A 21,151-nucleotide genomic window follows, 5' to 3' on the forward strand; every position below is an offset into this window, starting at 1 on the left:
AATTTGGTTGTCGAAGATTTGGCTGAGGCCCCTATCCCATGAAGGTATTTTCTCTAAAAGTTCCTTTGTCGAGAAATTAATGATCCTGTTTCAGAAGAGTACGCCGAGTTTTATTGTCATCAGTTTTCATTTGGGATTTAAAAAAAGAAATACACACACAAATTAAGTACAGCAGCACTTGAAAGTCTGAGTTTACTAAATACAACTTAAATCTATATATATTACCTTCCTCATACATGCATACCTTCCATGTAAATATGCATCTTTATATTACTTTACTCCCAATTCAGCATCTCCCATGTGCCACCCTATATCTCAACCAATACCTCTCTCAATCTCAATCTATCCTCTAGCTCCACTCGGACTCATTCCAAACCTCATTCTACTCCTCTCTCCAAAGCACTATCTTTTGTCCGACCATATACTTCTCTCAATAGATCCTAGACTCATCCCAAACCCATTCTACTACTATGATCCCGGAAATAACCCTTTCTACACTCTTACTTTCTGTACCCCTCCTTGCATCATCTCATACCTCTTCTACTACTGAGATCTCTCAAACAAGTCTTTCTAAACCCTTCCCTCATATATCCCTCCCAGACTCATCCGATACCTCATCTTTCTCCCTAATCCACTTCTTGAGACTCTCCCCCCCCTCCATCTCTCCTTTACTCATCCCAAATTTCCACCTACTGTTATGATCTCCAAATAAACACTTTCTAGACCCTTCCCTCTACTATGCCTCCACTATTCTTTTCAATCTAACAGACTCCAATGTGCACTGCTCAAATTATTTTCATATTTCCCTATACTAATTCAGCACTAATCCTCTTTGGGTTCCGGAGTAGCATGCTACTCGCCGAAAAGCACTTAGATACCTCGTCAGAGGTAGTAAGCGTTCTATAAATGCAATTACTAGGTGTTGTGAGAAGTTGGCCTGATATATGATGTTCACTAGTTCTAGTGACCACCTTGTATCAGTCCAAACAACCCTTATGGTGATTGGTTGTAAGTCAACCTTATGGACCAGCTATCCTAGAGGTAGCGTGGACAAAGCAGTCTTAGGCTAAACTCTTTTGGCATGTGAAGCCAGCTGTATTACCATATGTAACCCACTTGAACACCAAGTGAAAGGACACCACACAGGATATATATTCAAAATATATATGTATTTATTACTACAAATAGTCCCCTGAACTCTTAATGAGTACAGGAGCAAACACGTTAAAACAATTCAGTTGATAATATACAAAAGTAGCCCAAATATGGATAGGCCCGGGTGGTCCCTAAAACCATATACTAAAGAAGTGGTATAGGTACCACGAGTCGAAAGGAAGAAAGGCCTCGGGCATCGCTGGGGCTATGCTGTACTAACGCAAGTTAGGAACTAGGAGGCCCACGGGATCTGGTTTGCAGTGCGCAAAGTTAGAAGCAGCTCACATTGGAATCAATGGATGCGTAAAAGTTAAAAAGGTGAAGGTAGTCTTTCGGTCAGTCTAGGACTTAACCCTTTGGAATCTGGACACCAGGAGTGTTAAACTACTCGGGGGCACCGGAGTGCCAGCGTTACCTTACCCACAGGAAGCGGGTGCAGTGGTGCCAAAGGCTGTCGGGATTCTGCAGGAGTTCGGATGGAGCCTTGGAGTGTTGATGCTGCAGGCGACCTGATGTGAACAGTTCCGGTGGATCCAAGGGTGGATCTGAAGAGGTGAAGACCTGAAAGCAGAGGGGCCAATGTTCACAGTCACTAGCCAGTGACCGGCGTGGAACCAGGAAGGAACCAGGCGTTGTCGGGTGCAAACAGGTGATCTTGTGAAGCTTGTCTCTTCAGCAGCGTGGGCTAGGCGACGATGACGACGACCAGGAGTCACTCACGAGCTGTCCCACGTAGGCTCTAGTTGATGGCGGTGTCTGCTTCTTGATCGGAGCAAACAGGCCTTGGCTAATGCAAGCCACGCAGGAAACAGAGAAGGCTTCTCACTCTAACCAGCAAGGTCAGAGGGGTTGCTGCTTTTGGGAGCAGCAAGGGCCAGTCTGGAGCAACCAGACCAGCGGTGGAAAGTTGTCGTTTGGTCGCCAAAATGGCCACTAGACAACGGACTAGTAACCGGATAGGCGCGTCGAGTGGAACAAAGCAGAAGGGCCCACGCATATCTCGTGAGAGTTGGAGGGCTGGTCCTTGGTGCAATTGTAGCTCGGTGGTGGGGCTTCTCAAGACCCCAAGCACAGCGATGAGGGTACCTCAGGGGCTGCGCAGTCAGCTTCTCGTGGACTCTTCAAGAGGTCCGGTCCCACGTCTCAGGTCGCCTCCACTCGTCTCAGCTTAGCAGGGACTGTGGATCGGGCTGTTAGATGTCTGGGAGTCTGGTTCTTGTCAGGCTCTGGGCTCGGGCTCCGGCAGGAGGCAGCGACAAAGCAGTTGTTGATTGCTGGATGGTGCCTGTGTTCACTCCTTGGCCACAAGGGAGATTCTTCAGTCTTCTGAGCAGCAGAACGTCGAAGGTCCAGAGTTTCTTCTTCTTGTAGTCGAATTTCAGGGTAATCTGCCGTCTTGGGGCTCAGCTTCTACTTTTAAACTAATTCTAGGGGCTGGACTACCTACTAGGTCCCTCCTATGGGTGGGACCAGGAAGGGGGGTGGTTACACCCCCTTTCCTTTGTCCAGTTTCGCGCTGGGGCTGGAGTGCCCCAGCACCGGTTTGAACTGGCCTATGCACGGGGACACCGTGTGTGCCCCGGGCATGTCTGATTCTTTTCAGCCCTACCTAACCAGATACACAAAATCCTGTCTGGGGTGGTGCTAGCACCTCCCAAGGCAGGAAACCCTTTGTCCAAGCCTCCCTCACTGGAAGGACTCCCAGCAGCAGGATGTCAGACTTGTGTCTGTGGTGGCAGCATCCATTTTGTGATGCTGAGGCCCTGTTTGTCTTTAACCGGGGTGCAGGTTCTGTACATGTCGTGTCCCTCTAGAAGGGCGGAATGCTACCCCCGTCGCCAGAATTGGCGAGGGGGTAGTATTCCAATTCGTAAGACACCTTACTCGACATGTTTTGATAACGTCAAACCAGAGTTAGCATTTAACCGCGAGGTTCATAATGCACATAAGAGTATATGGTATGACACTATCAGGAAACAGCTAAAGGACATGGTTCCGAAAGCTGCAGACAGGCTCAGCTCATGCTAGAGCACCGTCTCACACATAACCAAGCACTCTGCCTCCAGGATTGATAAGGCCTGCCATAGGAGTGGCTTATAGGTTACTGTGTGTCCTTGTATGTGTTAGATATAGAGATACTATACCTAAAGCAAAGGGTGATTACACTTACTTGCCCCAGCTGAGTGACCAGCCAGTTGTATCAAATAGTAAGACCAGGCCAGGGGTGGCACAATACATGCTGCAGCCCCTGGTAGGCCTTGGATGCACCTATGCCCTGGGTACCTAGGGTACACTGTACAGGGGCTCACAAGGTGATCCATGTTCCAATTGGTAAGGCACCTAATGTGCCTTGGCATAAATTTAGAGAGAGAACAGCAGGCTGTGGGTCTCATTGGCAGGCCCACAGCCACATTAAGTCATAAACCAGTGAAGCAAAAAGCAAACATTTGGGGTGACCATAGAATAGCAGACCCTACTCTCCTACACGTGTCTTTATAAATTCCTTTCAGACCCCAAGAGAGATGGTCTGTAGAGATCTTCTCCTATGGGTGCAGACCGACCGTGTTCATTGAGACTATTAATCAATGCAGTCTATTAAGCAGACTAAAGTTCAGCCACATAAATGGCCTAATTGTGCTATTGCCAGAAGACAACTAACCACATCTACACTAAGAGTTGAGGACCCCTTTACTTATAATTTTACTTATTAAATGTAATAGTTATTCTGTGATTTACTGGGACTAGATAGTCGAACTTTGAAATATTAATAAATTAGACTTCTTCGGTTTGGTAAATACTGTTGATTTATTCCACCTATTTGGCATTAGAAGATTCTCCAAAACTGAAAGATCTGCTACATTGCATCGCTCCAAGATTGGTACAACTGTTATCACAAGGATGCAATGCTATAGGTTTAAATAGAAAACTTCTCTGGTGCTTGTCATCAGAAGAAGAGGCTAAAATACTTTGCTGCATAGAGTTCCCCAAACATGGAAACATCCATTTGCCAGATCAAAGAGAACCTGCAACCTCAAGATTAAAGCTAGGTTGAGATGGCTGATCCTACACCAAAGGAACTCCTTCTTACCCCATTTCCTCGTTTGCTGGACATAAACTATCTTTTCAGAAAAAAAAGAGCATCCCAACAAGTTAACTAGTCATTCAAACTCTAAAGGTGGCTTTGGTTCTCACCTATCCTCCCAGCCTACCCCCAATAGCCAATACTCCTTACTTTGTGACATTAGTTTCTCTACCGATTGTGAGTGAACCTATACAAATTCAATTTGTCTTAAGGCCATCATAAAACAAGAGATGAGAAAAACACATTCCCAGGGCCTAAAGTGTTTGACGATGCATGTCGGTCCCTGCTAGAAAGCGTTATATGTGCTTAAGCAATATAATGGAAGTCGCCTCAGTTAAGTTCAACTTCCATGAATGCAGACGAGAGCTTCTTCCATACTCAGGCATGGCACATAGGTAATACAGTAAAACAGAAAATGGCTAAGGAAAGAATGTAGAGTGATTCTCTTCACATCTTAATACAGCTTAAAGCAGCACTAGAGAAACTTTGTGATGGGAAAGCAGCCATCACAAAGTTTTAAAACTCCTATCATCTCAAATGTGGAAGAACAGTCTAATGGAGAACAAACACGTAAAATACAGGATTTTTACTAGTTTGTTACCTTGTTTGAAACAATAACGTGAAGTCCTGCTCCCGGAAATGCACCTTGGAAGTCAGCTTGCAAATCTCCTTGACATAGACATGGACTACAACCTCATCAGTTCCCTTTTCATAGTGGTCATTTTTCACTTGAGTCAAGTTTACAATGGGATCTGCAAAAAAAATTAAATTAGGGGAGAAATTACGCATTATCAAGTGAATAACATTGCTCATACAAGGGTAGGTTACTTGTAATTCCAGTTCTCCATCACGAGAATTGTTTGGATGAAAGTCATGCCTTTACAGGTTTTAAGAACAGAAGTTACTTACCTGTAAACTGTGGCTCTCCAGTATTGGTGTCTTTCATAGATTCACATGCTTGAATAATTCCCAGTCGTCGAAGTGGGAGTCGCACGGTACATAACATAGTAGTAAGAATCATATATACATATATACATAATATATACCTATAAATACATTAAATAAAATTCCATAATATGTATATTCCTTTAAAAATATAAAGTCTTAAAGTACCATAGAACAAAATAGGCCCATAGAAAGCATAGAGGGCGAGCTCACTTTAGTAACATATCCAAGTAATTATAATAGTCCACTTTCCAGCCAATCAGGCTGTAGCACCCTCTAGAACCTTCTCCTCAGAAGCTCAAGCCCTCAGATTTTCGTAGCACAGGAGTGACCAAGAGTGCATGAGGAGAAGAGAGCCTCTGAGAGGAGGAAAGGGTGGGTTGCATGTGAATCCATGAAAGACACCAATACTTGAGAACCACAGTTTACAGGTAAGTAACTTCTGTTCTTTTCCAGTATTAGGGGTGTCTTTCATAGATTCACATGCTTGAATAAGAGTAGAAAGGAGTACGCCACAATAATAATCATAAAAGGCAATGAAGAAAGTTGCATTGCATAGATATATACAGGCAACATTGCATATACACAAGAAAAAACCTTTTATGATAGGAGGCGGGAAGCAACAGAGGCTCACCTTATTTGAAGAGGTTTCAAAGCACCGCTTGACCCACAGCAGTGTCCGCAGCGTTGACCGTCTCCAGACAGTAGTGCCTCGTAAATGTGTGCCTGCTGGACCACGTTGCAGCTCTGCAGATATGATGCAGAGGCACTCCTGCAAACAGGGCAGTAGAGGAAGCAACTGCTCTCGTAGAGTATGCTCTCACCGGAGCAGAAAGAGGCTTGCCAGCTCGTTGATGGCAGAAGGAGATGGCAGAAGAAATCCAACGAGTGATTGTCTGCTTAGTGACCGGATGACCCTTACGCAGCCGTCCGTAGGCCACGAAGAGTTGGTCAGACTTTCGAAATGCAGCAGTGCGCTGGATGTAGAATTTGAGGCATCGTTTCAGGTCAAGGGAATGAAGAGTGCGCTCAGCGGGAGACTGAGGATTAGGGAAGAAAGTCCTGAGAATGATCGGTTCATTAAGGTGGAAGTCCGATGGAACCTGAGGGATAAACTTAGGATTTGTACGAAGTGCAACAGCGTCCTTTGAGAATTGGAGAAAAGGCGGCTGCATGGTAAAAGCGTAGATATCACTCACACTCCTAGATGACGCAAGTGCGAGGAGGAGGGAAACCTTCCAAGTAAGGAATTTCAATTCTGCTAAGTGAATAGGTTCCAAAGGAGGATTGAGAAGTTGGGCGAGGACCAGATTCAGACGCCAAGCTGGTGGAGGACGCCGGATGGGTGGAAACATCCGGAACAGACCCCTAAAGAACTGGCGAATGATCCGAGAGGAGTACAGAGACGTGGAACCATCATGTCGAAAACGGGAAAGTGCCGCCAGGAAAACTTTGAGGGAGGGAGGAATGTGAAAGTCGCGATTTTGCCAACAGGAGGAAGAAAGGCAAGATCTGCTCAGGGGCAGCGATCAGAGGATCAATGTTTTCAGAATGGCACCAAACACAAAACAGTTTCCATTTGAATTTATAGGTTTTAATGATTGAAGGAGCACGTGTATGAGCAAGGACCTCTCTGCAGTCCGGATCAAGATTCAGATGTGCAAACTCATTGTGTTCAAGTTTCAAGCATGAAGCTGGAGAGACGCCGGTTCTGGATGGCATATCTGCCCCTGATTCATGGTAAGAAGGTGAGGCAGCGGATAAAGAAGTATTGGATCGCACTGAGAAAGAAGAAGTAGATCTGTGAACCACGGCTGACGTGGCCACCTGGGTGCAATCAACAGGATGTGACACGGTTGAAACTTCATTCTGCGCAGAAGGCGAGGTATAAGAGGGATCGGCAGAAAAGCGTACATGAATTTGTTCAAACAGTTGATGGAAAATGCATTCCCGCTCGATCCTTTGTGGGGATGCCAACTTGCGTAGCTTAGGCATTTGCAATTGAGTGGAGTCGCAAACAGATCCAGATCCGGTTGGCCCCACCTGCGAAAAACATACTCCAGAGTTGACTGATGGAGTTCCCACTCGTGGTTGTCTGTGGCCGATCTGCTGAGAGAGTCTGCAAAAGGGCGTTGGAAATGCCCAGGACATGAACTGCAGTCAATTGAACACGATGCTTTATTGCCCACTTCCAGATCTGCTGTGCCTGTCGGGAGAGTGGGAGAGATCTCGTACCCCCTTGCTTGTTGAGATGGTGCGTACAGACAACACCACCAGTATGCACTAACAGAGACTCCCCTTCCACTAGTAGTCAAAACTATTTCAGGGCGAGAAAGATAGCCAGAAGCTCCAGCCGATTAATTGCCACTTGCCCTTTATTGACATCTCCTCGATGTGTGCACCCTAACCCTCTAAGGAAGCGTCCGTCGTAAGGGTAAGCGTGGTGGCCGGCTCTTGAAACGGACACCCTGTTCTGATGTTTGGAAGGTGAGCCCACCATTCCAATGCGCCCTGGATGCGAGGGGTCAGGAAGACCTTGTCAATGGACGACCCTGAGACTCGCCGCCATTGCTTGTCCAATTCTTCTTGAAGGACTCGCATATGCAACCTGCAATTGGGGGATCAGTTGTAATCAGGACGATGTCATGTCCAGAAAGGATTTTAACATCCCGACAGAGACGGACCACTTTGAGCGTAGAAGAGCTACCAGTTTGATGATACGATCTAGGCGCTCTTGCGAAACAAACACCTTTGCGAGACGTGTATCTATTAACGCTCCCAGAAAGACTCTCTGTTGTGAGGGAAAGAAATGTGACTTTCTGGTTGATGGAAAGACCCAGTTTGCGGAAGAGGGAAAGGCAAGTCTGAGTGTGGTGGTTTGCTGCGAGAAAGGTTGGTGCCTTTATTAAGCAGTCGTCCAAATAAGGGTAGATTTGTATGCCTTGCAGGCGTAGATAAGCCGCAACCGGGGCAATGATCTTTGTGAAGACCCTCGGCGCGGAACGAAGGCCAAAAGGTAGAACCTTGAATTGGTAGTGCTTTGATCCCACTTTGAAACAAAGGTACTTTCTGTGTCTTTGATGGATTGGCACATGAAAGTATGCATCCTGGAGGTCGATTGTGGAGAGGAACTCTTCTGGATTCAGGAACTGTAAGATTTCCAGCAAGGTCAGCATTCGAAATGTTTTGGACTTGACGAATTTGTTGAGGGCTCTGAGATCTAAAATCGGGCGCCACTCTCCAGACTTCTTCCTGGTAAGAAAAAAGCAGGAATAAAAGCCCGTCCCTTGTTGTTTTCGAGGAACCACTTCGACTGCACCTTTTTGAATCATATCTCCAACTTGTGCAAACAGTTCCTTCAGATGTTTTGGAGGAGGACCAGATGGTGGGCGGTTGGGTGAGAACTTGATGAATTCCAGAGCATGGCCTTTTTGGATGACCTCCAAAACCCAACGATCCTAAGTTATTTGTGACCAATTGAAAAATCTTTGGGAGATTCGACCTCCAATTTGCAGAGTGGGAAAAGACTTGAAGTTGCGAAAGTCATTTTTTATTAGAGGAGTTACCACCTCTGTAAGTGTTTTTTCGCCTGTATGGCCTGGAGTCGGTCTGTCGAGACTGCGTTTGGTTGGAATAACGCTGCCTGTTCTCACCGTAGGAGCGGTATTGGGAGGAGCCACGAAAATTAGAGGATGTGCCTCGACCACGTGCTCCACGAAAAGGCCTCTTCCGGTATTGCAGAGAACCGAGGGCGCGAGCAGTATCAGTGTCCTTTTTAATAGATTCCAAGGCGTCGTCCACATGATTACCGAAGAGGGACTCACCATCGAAGGGCAAATCAAGTATTTAAGCTTGTACCTCCGGCCGAATGGACGTAGACTTGAGCCAGCCTTGTCTCCGTAAAACTGCAGCGCCAGCTAACTGTCGGAAGCCAGTCGAGGAAATATCAACAGAACAGTCAATGATTTCAGGGAAAATTTTCTCACCCTCTTGCACGATCTTTTGTGCTTCAGCTATAGACGATTCAGGTACGAGGTCAACCAAGGCAGCAATCTCGGACCACATCTGTCGGTCATAAAGGCAGAGGATGGCTAAAGAATTAGCAGCCCCTACAGTGGTTGCAGCCATCGTGGAAATGTTTTTGCAGATGGTGTCCAGTCGGCGGCCATCCTGATCCGGCGGTGATATCAAAGTAGAAGATGGATTACGTGACCTCTTTTGTGCAGCCTGTGTAATGACAGAGTCAGGTTTTGGCTGAGAGACTAAGCAGGCAGGCGAATCCTCAGGTGCCCTATGCTTCTTGTCAATACGTGGAAGCACGGCAGGAACAGAATTAGGCTGTCCCATAAGTTTGAGGCCTTCTTTCCATATGAAGTCTATGATGGGAATAGAATGCACCTGCCTCAAAGGCTGATCATTAAAATCATATAGAAAGCAGTCTTCTTGCTTGACAACCATACGCAAGTGAAAGCGTTTGGCAGCTCTCGACATCAAAAGATGGGAACCCCCAATGTCAACTGGAGGCGACGCCAAAGGAGAAGTTGGAGGAGGAGACGGAGTTTGTTCCTGTGTAAGCGTCCCAATCTGCCATTGCAGCGTCCTCATCTGGGTCAGTATCCGTATTATTGCCAGTATCCACATGAACAGGATGTTGTGGAGTAGGTGAGCCAGCTGGTGGAAGTGGAACAGATGGCTGTGTAGATGGAGGCAACGGAGAAGCCGGCATGGATAGTGGAAAACGACGATTGTAGTCAAGCATGTATTGCAGATTGGAGATCAAAGACATAGGCAACTGTGCCATAGGAACATCATGTTCACCAGCATGCGAGGTTTCCGGAGCAGAGACATGCAACTCTTGCTCTTCATCATCATCATCATCATAGTCCTGGTATTTAATGTGTAACTCCGACGGGCTACTGGCAGCCCGAAAGTTATCGTCCACATAGGAGCCATCTGAATCACCCTCTTCCTCAAAGGCAAACAGTTGAGGCGGGGGACTGGAGCGATGGAGCAAAGGGCTCAAAACTAAAGGAGCTGGGAGTTTGACAGTAGTAGCCGTAACCACTGTGAAACTGGTTGCAGTGGCCAGTGAAAATTGAGCCGTCGCCGAGGGCATCGACGGCATAGTCGTCGAGAGCTTTGCTGAAGACTTTCCTGGTGTCGACGATGATGGCAAGGTTACCGACGACGAAGGAACTGTTGCCGTCGACAAGGACTTTTTCGTCGACGTTGACTTTGCTGTAGTCGACGAAGTTTGTAACGTCGACGAAGTTACCGTCGACGAAGTAGCCGTAGACTAAGAGCAGGTAGTCGACGGGGTAGTGGCCGTCAACGAGGCAGTCGTCGACTTCGAGGAAGGCGTCGACAGTGAGTGACACGTCGACGAAGCCTTCGCCGACGAATGGCGTTTGGACTGGGCCATCGACGAGACTGGTTTCTTCGTCGTCGACGAGCTCTTGATAATAGAAGTAATAGGCCTGATCTCCTGAATCAGCTCCGCGAAGTGGTCGTCGTCGACGTCATCGTCGTTGACAGGGAGGTAGTCGTCCTCATCGTTGTCATGACGTAGCCGGATCTAGTCGTCGAGCTCGTCGATGAGCTGGCTCTCGTTTTAGAGGACGAGGGCACAGAGGGGATCTGCAACGCCAGAGAACTAGGTCCCGCAGGCGTAGAGGCCGGATGATCCCGTGGGGAGACTGACTTAGAAGCGTCCACAAGCTTCTTTTTCTTAAGAAATGGCGAAGGAATGTCAGACTCAGACCCACGCTTCAGAGGGATTGCAGTTTGGCAAGAAGAAACAGTCTCTAAATCAGACAAAGTGTTGTCCGAAGTCTTCAACTTCTGTAGCCACAGAAGGAGACGGGCCTCTCTATCCTTTAAAGTCTTATTTGAAACGGTCCTGCAAAATTTACAACTCCTCCTCTCATGGTCCGGGTATAAGCAATAAATGCACTTTTTATGAGGGTCCTCAGAGAAAAGACGCAGTTTTCCACATGATGAACAGGGTCGGAATAAAGACTTCTTCGTAGTAGACATATTTGAAAGCTTGAAGTTTGAAGATGAAGAAAAAACTGAGCAGAGCTCAGGGAGACTCCCTTCACACGACGTGCAGTAGAAAATCTGAGGGCTTGAGCTTCTGAGGAGAAGGTTCTAGAGGGTGGCTGGAAAGTGGACTATTATAATGACTTGGATATGTTACTAAAGTAAGCTCTCCCTCTATGCTTTTTATGGGCCTATTTTGTTCTATGGTACTTCAAGACAATTTTTTGAAAGGAATATACATATTATAGAATTTTATTTTATGTATTTATATGTATATATTATGTATATATTTATGTATATAGGATTCTTACTACTATGTTATGTACAGTGGGACTCCCACTTCGACTACGGGGAATTATTCAAGCATGTGAATCTATGAAAGACACCCCTAATACTGGAGAGCTCGTATGCGAGCGGCTTCTGAGCTTTCTAAATGCACAGGTCTTTTAACTGAACGTTTGGTGTTTGCTGCCAGCGGGCGTGAGTTTTTTAAGCGCAAGGTGAGCTTGCAAATCCATAACACCTGTCTCTCTCCATGAAACTAGCTGTACTTGCTAGGTGGGTAAACTAACCGGCAAAGATACTTGTTGTATCTCAGGTGTCCCCTGTTAAATTCAACATCTACTTTGCTTTGGCTATCTCACTGTAAAAGGGGAGCTTCCAGACACCAGAATACACATTACCATATAAACCAGTCCCATATTAACGGCAAGGATGAAATCCCACAAAATAAGGACAACAGGAGCATGCTCTCCTTGAATGATGGAGAACCTGAACTTTTAAAAGCTGCAGAATCCCTAGTCGGCTGAATGCATGCTGCCATGGCAACCAACTGAGTAAAGAACTGGCCCCCTCAGCCAAAATGTTGTTCATCGTTTGACTAGACAACTAGGAGGTCTGTCAACCAGGACCAAGATAAAAGGTAACAAAGCCAGGAGTGAAAGCACTGAGTGATTGTTGTTCTACCACCAGGCAGAGCCAGCAAGTACATTTACCTTACTGCTTGCGCTTAGAAGCCAAGGAAGGACTACCTGTTCGCAAGAGGCACCTGACAGGAGTGTAAAGAAGATCAACAAGGAGAAGAGGAGTCAAAGCATCCCTCTACACTGCTTTCAAAACTCTTAGGGAGATTACTTAAAGAACTGGCACAGATCCATGCTGTCAAGCTAGACCTAAAAACGAGGGTGATAAGATAATTGTAGACACAATAGCTTCAAATAACCCTTACAAAATATTAGATTGGTTATGCTAAAAATGTACATAGCATGCCATTAGATATTCATGGTTCCTGCACTTATGTGGAGTAATTCAGTGTTTGTGAACTAAGATTTTACATATATGCACACAATACACAGCTCCATTTCAATCCAAATATTTGATATCAAGAGTAGCATCTGGTCTATAGTCACATTGTTTGCATGTTGAGTGGTGTGGTAATCACTTTTTCGCATTCCAGATGTAGTAGTGGGCTTATAAGACTTTTTAAAACTTCTGGAGTAGACTGAAGGGCTCGCTTGAAATGAGTGATAATGAGTTCTCATGGAAAGGCCACTGAGGGGTTAAGGCTCAGAACATAGACGTGGCGCAAAGTTGTTTCAGAATGACTACGAGGTTTTGTTTTGCTGATCTTAAATTCACACTTGAAGTGTAGAGCAATAAGAAGTCAGAGAGGTAATGAGGGTTACACCATTCATTGCTTTATAAAATCGGCATTAGGAGTTTGTATAGGCCCTGCTGTTATACACACAACCAGCCATTGTGGTGGCCTTTGGGTGAGGTAGGACAGCACCCATTGGGGAGAGGGAGTACTGGGGTAGGCCATGAGGTAGACGACCTGTTTGCTAAGTCTTAGTGATTGGACTGTGTTAAATGGAATATGCCAGCGGATCCTTCACATGGTACATGCCTACTGGTAACACTCTGCAGTAACTTTTGCCTTTACAAAAGATTCCACAAGCATAAAGACTAAAAACAATGCTTTGGCAGCCGAAAATGGGCAGATTTTAACCAGTCACAACATGGATGTTTGGTGACCAATGTTCAATCAAATTAAAAAAAAAATTTTGGGTGGCATTGAAGGTCCTCTGTGCACTACGGCCATGTGCGCCTGTATCTCCCATGTGTTGCTTGCCCACCTCCAACTGTATTATATATATATATATATATATATATATATACACACACACACACATACTTATAGGAAAATCCCACTTTCTAAAGTATTCATGGAAGTGCAAAAAAGGATTATCCTACCTACAGTACTCCATATGCCTAGGTAGGAATTAAACGTTGTTATAACAAGCATTATAGGTCTGCATTCTAGTTCACTACAGGCATCAACATGGAAAGTGGCTTTTCTGGGGATCAATCACTTCCTTTCAAACTCCAAGCACTGTATGTGGAAGAATCTGTCATTCAAGTTCATAAAGACAAGGTGGTCTTAAGCACACATGCACAATTCATTCCAAAGGTTGTAACATCTTTTCACCTTGACCAAATCACTGAACGCCCAATAATTTTCCAAAACACTAAGTAGGGTAGAAAGGGCCCTCTACTCGTTAGATGTCAAGCAAGCACACGTACTACATACACAAAACCACATCTTTATGCATAACGAAACAGTTGTCTCTTTTGTTCATACACATCTTTGCTTATCCATTTCTTAAGTGGGCACAGCAAAATAGATTTGTGGTACCTTCAGAATTGCTAAGCATTTGCAGATAACTCACTGCCCCTCCAAAAACATAATGATGCAAAAAAGGAGGCGTTCTGACTTATGTGACATTTCACTTACGGATATTTGCAAAGCACCAATGTAGTTATCTGTTCATATAAAACACGTTGATATTCATGAGAAGAAAGAGGACTAAGTGGACCAAAGAGTTTTAAACATTATTTACTTTAGCTACAAATACTCTCCATCTAATTCATCCTTAGCTTGTCGCATTGTCGATTACCATCCAAACCCACCTCTCCTTATGGGTGGGAAATAAGTGATTGACGGAGCCTTTACTAAGCATTTCAAGCATTATACATGCAGAAGTAAACAACAAAATTTCTTGGACGAAAAAATCTAAACTAATCTAAGGTGAGAGTCTTGAGTCCTGTAATGTGGATTCGAGTTATGTTGTCATGAGCCACTCTAGAAACTGAAACAAACTCTTGAAGTAAACAACGTGTATTATTCCAAACCAAACACTAGAGGCTGAACATGTTGCAAACACAGAGGAGGTAAGGAGAGAAGAGTTTTACAGTTTTAAGAAGAGGATTGACAGTTTGTAGGCAGAAGCTGGGCATAACTGATTAGCAGATTAATTGTAGAAATTATCTCTTTGGGTGATGTTATAGTAACGTGTGTACCAAGTAGAGGGTGGTTCAAAGTTTGAGTTATGGTGGTGGAGCAGCATGTACTGTTAAAATATCTCAAATTACAGAGATTTTTGTGATGACATTGGCTGGTGTGTAATGAAAAGAAAACAAGTTACTTACCTGTAACTTTGGTTCCCCAGTATTGGTAACTTTCATAGATTCCCATGCTTTTGTATCATTCCCCGTCGTCGGAATGAGAGTCTCGGTAACAATAATACCATAGCTGTAGGTACAAAAGAGAAAGGAAAAAGCCCTAGGCCTCATTCCCCTTTTTTAGAATATCACCCTCTTTTTGTAAAAGACTAAACTTAGGCATCTGCCAATCAGAAGTGCCTCACCCCTTAGAACCCTCCTGAAGGAACCTCAGAGCCTCAGATTTTCATAACCGTTGTGTACTTAGACACCATATCTGTTGTAGGCTGAGCTTTCCTCGGGGAGGTGGGTGGGCACATGGCAATCTATGAAAATTACAGATAAGTAACTTGTTTTCTTACCCCAGTATTGGAACTTTCATAGATTCCCATGCTTTTGTATCAGAGTGGTAAGCTGTTCGCAACAAAACCGCATTTTGTGTCATAAAATTATTGCAATAGCCAACATGACAAAGATACAAAATGTGGAATACGGAAGGTGAGATCGAAAAGAAAGCTCACCAATTATTGGAAGAGGTTCCTCAGGACAGCCTGTACTACTGCCGCATCATCTTGTTGTAAGGACTCCAAGCAGTAATGCTTGGTAAAGGTGTGAACGCTGCTCCAGGTAGCAGCTCTGCAAATGTCTTTAATCTGCACCCCGCGAAGAGGGCTGTTGAAGATGCCACAGATCTTGTGGAATGTGCTCGAATTCTATCAGTCAGAGGTTTTCCTGCTGCAGTGTGGCAATGCAGAATTGCACTTGTGATCCATCTTGAAATACCCTGTTTGGATAGTGGAAGGCCCTTGCTTGGACCCCCTAAGGCAACAAATAACTGTGAGGATTTCCGAAATCCCTTAGTACGTTCCAAATAGAATTTCAAGCATCGTTTTACATCCAACGAATGCAATGTTCTTTCTGCTGGTGTAGCCGATTGAGGAAAGAACGCCTTCAGAATGACCGGCTCATTCAAGTGGAAGTCCGAGGGAACCTTAAGCCTAAACCTAGGGTTAGTTCTCACGATTACAGTGTTTCTTTTGAATTGGAGGAAAGGTTCTTGGATAGTCAAGGCCTGCAATTCTCCAACACGCCTAGCCGACGTGAGAGCGAGGAGGAGAGCCAATTTCCATGAAAGGTATTTCATGTCAAAACAATGGATTGGTTCAAATGGGCCTTTCATGAGCTGAGAAAGGACTTGATTTAAATGCCAAGTAGGAGGAGGCGGTCTCACTGGTGGATAGACTCTGAACAAGCCCTTAAGAAACTGCTTGACAATCCTGGAAGACCACAAGGAAGGCCTAGACCCAGACCTTCTGTACCTCAAAATCGCCGCCAAGTGGACTTTAATCGATGAATGGGCTAGTCCCGACTTAGCCAAGGACAGCAGATAAGGTAGGAGCTGATGAGGCTTTGAAGCAAAAGGATCAATCTTTTCTCTTTTACACCAGCAACAAAATCTTTTCCACTTAAGACGGTAAGTCCTGTTCGTTGAAGGGGCTCTTGCCTGGGAAAGGACTTCCTTAATCTCTCTTGATATGGGGAGATTCATAAACTCTCGCTGCTCAGGAGCCATGCGGTCAGGTGTAATGACTGTGGATCTGGGTGCCAAACTTGCCCTTCGGACATTGTGAAGAGATCTGGTAGATCCCTCAAAGGAAGAAGAGGAGCTGGCGACAACAGATGGAATTCCGTATACCAGAACTGTCTCGGCCACGCAGGGGCTATCAGGATCATCCTGCACGGCTCCACCTTGATCTTCCTGATGAGCCGTGGGATCAGAGGTATGGGGGGAAAGGCGTAGACAAATGTCCTTGACCATGCTATCGAAAGCGCATTCCCCAGAGAACCTCGATGGTGAAATCTGCTTGCGTAAGACCGGCATTTCTTGTTGGTCGGTGCGGCAAAGAGATCCACCTCCGGTCTGCCCCACTGGCTGAAGACCTCCTCCAGAACTCGCTAATTCAATTCCCATTCGTGGCTGACTGAGGATGACCTGCTCAGTCTGTCGGCGTTCTCGTTTAGAACCCCTGGCAAGTGTTCTGCCTTCAGCAATATTCCCTGAAGGATCGCCCATTCCCAGATCTGTTGAGCTACTTGCGACAATGGACGAGATCTGGTTCCTCCTTCCTTGTTCACATAGTGCATGGCCATGGTGTTGTCCGTCCTGATAAGCACTTGCGAACCTTCCAGGCGAGGAAGAAAAGCTTGCAGAGCCAGTCTTATTGCCCTTAGCTCTAAAAGGTTGATGTGGAGACGTTTCTCCTGGGGCGACCAATGACCGCTGACATGTAGGTCTTGCATCACTGCTCCCCAACCCTCCAAAGACGCGTCAGTTGTTACTAATTGTGGGGACGGGATAGACCTTGGGACAAGTTGTTTTGATCTGTCCACCATAAGGCCGCTTCCCTCATCATTGGAGTGATGGTCACCTTGTCCTCGAATTAACCGTGGACCTGCTTCCACTGGTTGTCTAGTTGTTCCTGCAGAGGACGCATTCTTAGTCTGCAATGGGGAATACATGATGAAATCACCCCCAGTAGAGACTTGTAGCGGCGTACTGAAAGACACCTTCTTTCTTGTAGGTCCCGAGCCAAGGTCTGTAACTTCTCCCTCCTTTCTGGAGTAGGGAAGGCTCTTGAGAGCTTTGAATCCAGGATGGCTCCCAGGAAACTAGCCTTTCTGGACGGGACCAGGTATGACTTTTCGTTGTTTAGAGTGAGTCCCAGATTCTGAAACAAGTTTGTACACGCCTGAACAGCGTCCAGCGCTGCCTCCTTGAACGGAGCTTTCAGCAACCAGTCGTCCAGGTAGGGGAAGACTTGGAAATGGTTCCTTCGCAGAAATGCTGCTACTGGTGCCAGCACCTTTGTAAAAATCCTCGGGGCTGAGCGGAGTCCAAAGGGTAAAACCCTGAACTGAAAATGGCTCTTGGCTACTGTGAATCGTAGAAACCTTCTGTGTGCTGGGTGAATCAGGACATGGAAGTACGCATCCTTGAGATCGAGCGTGGCCATGAAATCCCCCGGGCTGATAAGCTTCAGGATGTCCTGGAGAGAGACCATCTGGAAGGACAGGGAGAGGAGATAGGTGTTGAGCTCCCCGAGGTCTAAAATGGGGTGCCATTTCTCTAGCGTCTTCCTTACCAGGAAGAACCTGGAATAGAATCTTTGTCCCTTTTGATTTGAGGGGACCGGCTCTATCGCTCCCTTCCGGAGCATCTGTTGGACCTCGAGCCGCAGGAGATGCTGGTGTTTCGATGGAATGGCTGCCGGGGGCTTGGGTGGAGGGACTTGCGTAAATTCCAAGGTATGCCCTTTCCGAATGATGTTGAGCACCCAACGGTCCGATGTTATCCTGGACCAGTTTTTAAGGTATTTGGTTACCCTGACTCCAACTGATGATCTCTTAGAGGAGGGTCCAGTAGGAAGAGCCAGGAGGCCGCTATTGGCGCTTGGACGAATATCGTCCTCGTCAAGCCTGTTTCCCCTTATTGTAAGGCCTGGAGTCGTTTGTAGACTGGCCCTGTCTCCGCTGATAAGGCTGACGGGTATTGCTTGGAACCTGAGCCCGTGGAGGAATAGCGCTGCTGTTGATATGATCCCCTGTAATTATTGCCTCTGCCTCCCTTAAAAGGAGACTTGCGGTATTGAAGGGTCCCCAAGGGCCTGGCACTCTCCGTGTCCTTTTTTATTCCCTGAAGAGTTTCGTCAATCAGTTTTCAAATAATGCTTCACCATCAAAGGGAAGATCCAGGACCTTATTCTGGATCTCCGGCCGAAACAAAGTAGCCTTCAGCCATCCTTGGCGACAGAGGACTGCCACCCCAGCCAAGGAACGAAAGGCTGTTGTTGCAATGTCCATTGCACAGTCAATAATCTCCATTGACGTCGCTTCTCCCTCCTGCAAGATCTTTTTTGCCTCTGATGCAGACTCTGGAGGTAGCTGGTCTAGGTACGGGGCGACATCACACCAAAGCTGGCGGTTGTATCTACCCACGATCGCCAGGACATTCGCAGCTCGCACTAGAAGACTCGCCATCGATGAGAATCTTTACCCCGCATTATCCAATCTCCGACCTTCGTTGTACGGAGGAGTTGTTAAGGGGGCAGAGGGGTTACAGGATTTCCTCTGCGCTGCCTGTGAGATAACGGAGTCTGGTCTTGGATGACCCATCAAGGCCGCTGGTCCATCTTCGGGTGCCCTGTATTTCTTATCCAGACGCGGTAGCACACAACAACTGTTGCTGGGTTCTTCATAGCCTTTAGGCCCTCCTTCCACAGATGATCTACAATAGGAATTGACCTAGTTGTTTTCCTAAAGGGTTCCTTGAAATCATATAGGAAACAATCCGTAGCCACAGCAGGCATGGCCAGTTTGAACCTGCCAGCTGCTCTTTCCATCAGCTGATGGAAACCTCCAATGTCTGCTGGCGGGGAATCAACTGGATCCGGAACTGGATCCGGAATGATATATTCGTCATATTCAGTAGTATGAACAGAGTCATGATCAGACTGTTAATCCTCATTCGAGAAATGATCATGGGCATCTGCCAGCTCGGAAGAATCCTGTGGAAAGGAGGTTTGAGGCTGAGGAGAAACCTGAGGAGGTAAACCTGGCATCACCGTTGAGGCAGAAATCACTGCAGGCGAAGCAGGCACCTCCGGGACCAGAATTTGCCTATTCGCCTTAGATTTGTAGTCCTGCAGCATCTTATGCAGATCCTGAAGAAAAGAAGATGGCACTGTAACCATATCCTGCCCAGAATGGTGTTGCGACTGGGTCGTCTGATGATGATCATCATAATCCTCTTGGTCGTATTCTCCTACAGAGTCCGTCTCCTGGCATTTGACTAGAAGTTGAGAGGGACTATTGGCATAGCTGTACGAGTCCTGGTCATCCTCCTCTGATTCCCCTTCCTGAAAGAGCAAGGGTTGGTAGCAGGGGGGTCACTCTCCTCGGAGAAGTAATCTCCAGCGTAATTCCTGTTACAGAAATCGTAATTCTCTTCTCAGAGGACAATACCGTCGACGGTTCCGTAGTCGACTGTTGTACACACGTCGACGAGATCGGGGTCGTCAACGCCCTTGTCGTCGTCGACGCCCTCGTCGCATACGCCTTCATCGCCTTTGTCGTCATCTTCGACGCCTTCGACGCCTGCGTCGTCGGCGCCTTAGTCGTCGACACTGTCGTCGGCAAACCTTCCGTCGACGCTGATGGACCTGCCGTCAAAGCTTCTTTCATCGACGACGGTTCCTTCGTCGACGAATCCCCCGTCGACTGGCTCGTCGACGATATCAATTTCGATTTCTTCGTCGACGTAACCTCCGCTGTCGACGTCTTAATCGTCGAGGACTTATAACACCTCTCAAAAGACTGGGAAGAAGGTTTCTTGAAGGCTGAGGCAGTCTTCTCCCCCTTGGAAGGGGTAGCAGGTCCTACCCTCTCCTTTTCACCTCGGTGAGGAGATTTGCTGGGACCTTGGCTCTCAGACTCACTGGGGGTCTTTTTTGAGGCCTTAGTAGATCGCTCCACAGAAGGAGAAGGGGAACCCCTACCCCTCTTCACTGACCTTCTTGAGGAAGACATTGACGCTGCATCCTCACTGTCACTAGAGACAGTATCCTTCCTGGATTTCAGCTTCTGGAGCCATGTCAAAAGTCTACCCTCACGGTCCCGGAGGGTCTTGGTCAAAAAGGTGCGACAGATCTTACAGTCCGCAGCCTTGTGGTCAGAATAGAGGCAATAGATGCAGTCTTTGCGCTTATCCTCCACAAAAAGCCTTTTCTTGCCACAGGTGGAACATGGCTTGAAAAGGGCCTTTTTCTTCTCCATGTCAGAGATCCAGGAAGGCAGCTAACAATCCTGAAGAAAATCTGAAAAGATTCTGAAGAAAAAATCCTGAAGAAATTCCTTGAAGAGTAGAAGTTGAGCAGAGCTCAAAGGAGACTCCCTAAGCACAACGTGCGGTAGAAACTCTGAGGTTCCTTCAGGAGGGTTCTAAGGTGTGAGGCACTTCTTATTGGCTGATGCCTAAGTTTGGTCTCTTTTACAAAAAGAGGGTGATATGCTATAAAAGGGAATGAGGCCTAGGCCTTTTTCCTTTCTCTTTTGTACCTACAGCTATGGTATTTATGTTACCGAGACTCCCATTCCGACGACGGGGAATGATACAAAAGCATGGGAATCTATGAAAGTTCCAATACTGGGGTAACTGAAGTAATGCTCAAGGGTATCAGTACATTTGATAAAAAATGTGGTGATTTATAGAGGTGTGACATCGTAGGGTACCAATTTTAAGAATGCTGGAGGCAGGGAGTAACAAGGCCATGGTCGTAACTACAGTGACCAGTTGATCAAAGGAATGGTCAAATTTGAGGATAGGGTGAAAAATGGCCAAAACACGGTCTTTGAATCGGGCAATTACCA

At 46.3% G+C, this 21,151-nt stretch overlaps 1 protein-coding gene across 10 annotated transcripts in view; it reads right to left on the bottom strand.

Moving 5' to 3' along the window:
* USP19 (ubiquitin specific peptidase 19) overlaps positions 1-21,151 on the bottom strand; it is a 471,392-nt gene that overhangs the window by 311,495 nt on the left and 138,746 nt on the right. For all 10 annotated transcript variants that reach the window (XM_086939352.1, XM_086939351.1, XM_086939350.1 and 7 more), the window contains one exon: positions 4,839-4,989. In XM_086939352.1, the coding sequence (XP_086795478.1) occupies positions 4,839-4,989 (151 nt within the window). The remainder of the gene's footprint in view (positions 1-4,838; positions 4,990-21,151) is intronic.

This window comes from Lissotriton vulgaris, chromosome 9, assembly GCF_964263255.1.
Source record: "Lissotriton vulgaris chromosome 9, aLisVul1.2, whole genome shotgun sequence".
NCBI classification, from domain to species: domain Eukaryota; kingdom Metazoa; phylum Chordata; class Amphibia; order Caudata; family Salamandridae; genus Lissotriton; species Lissotriton vulgaris.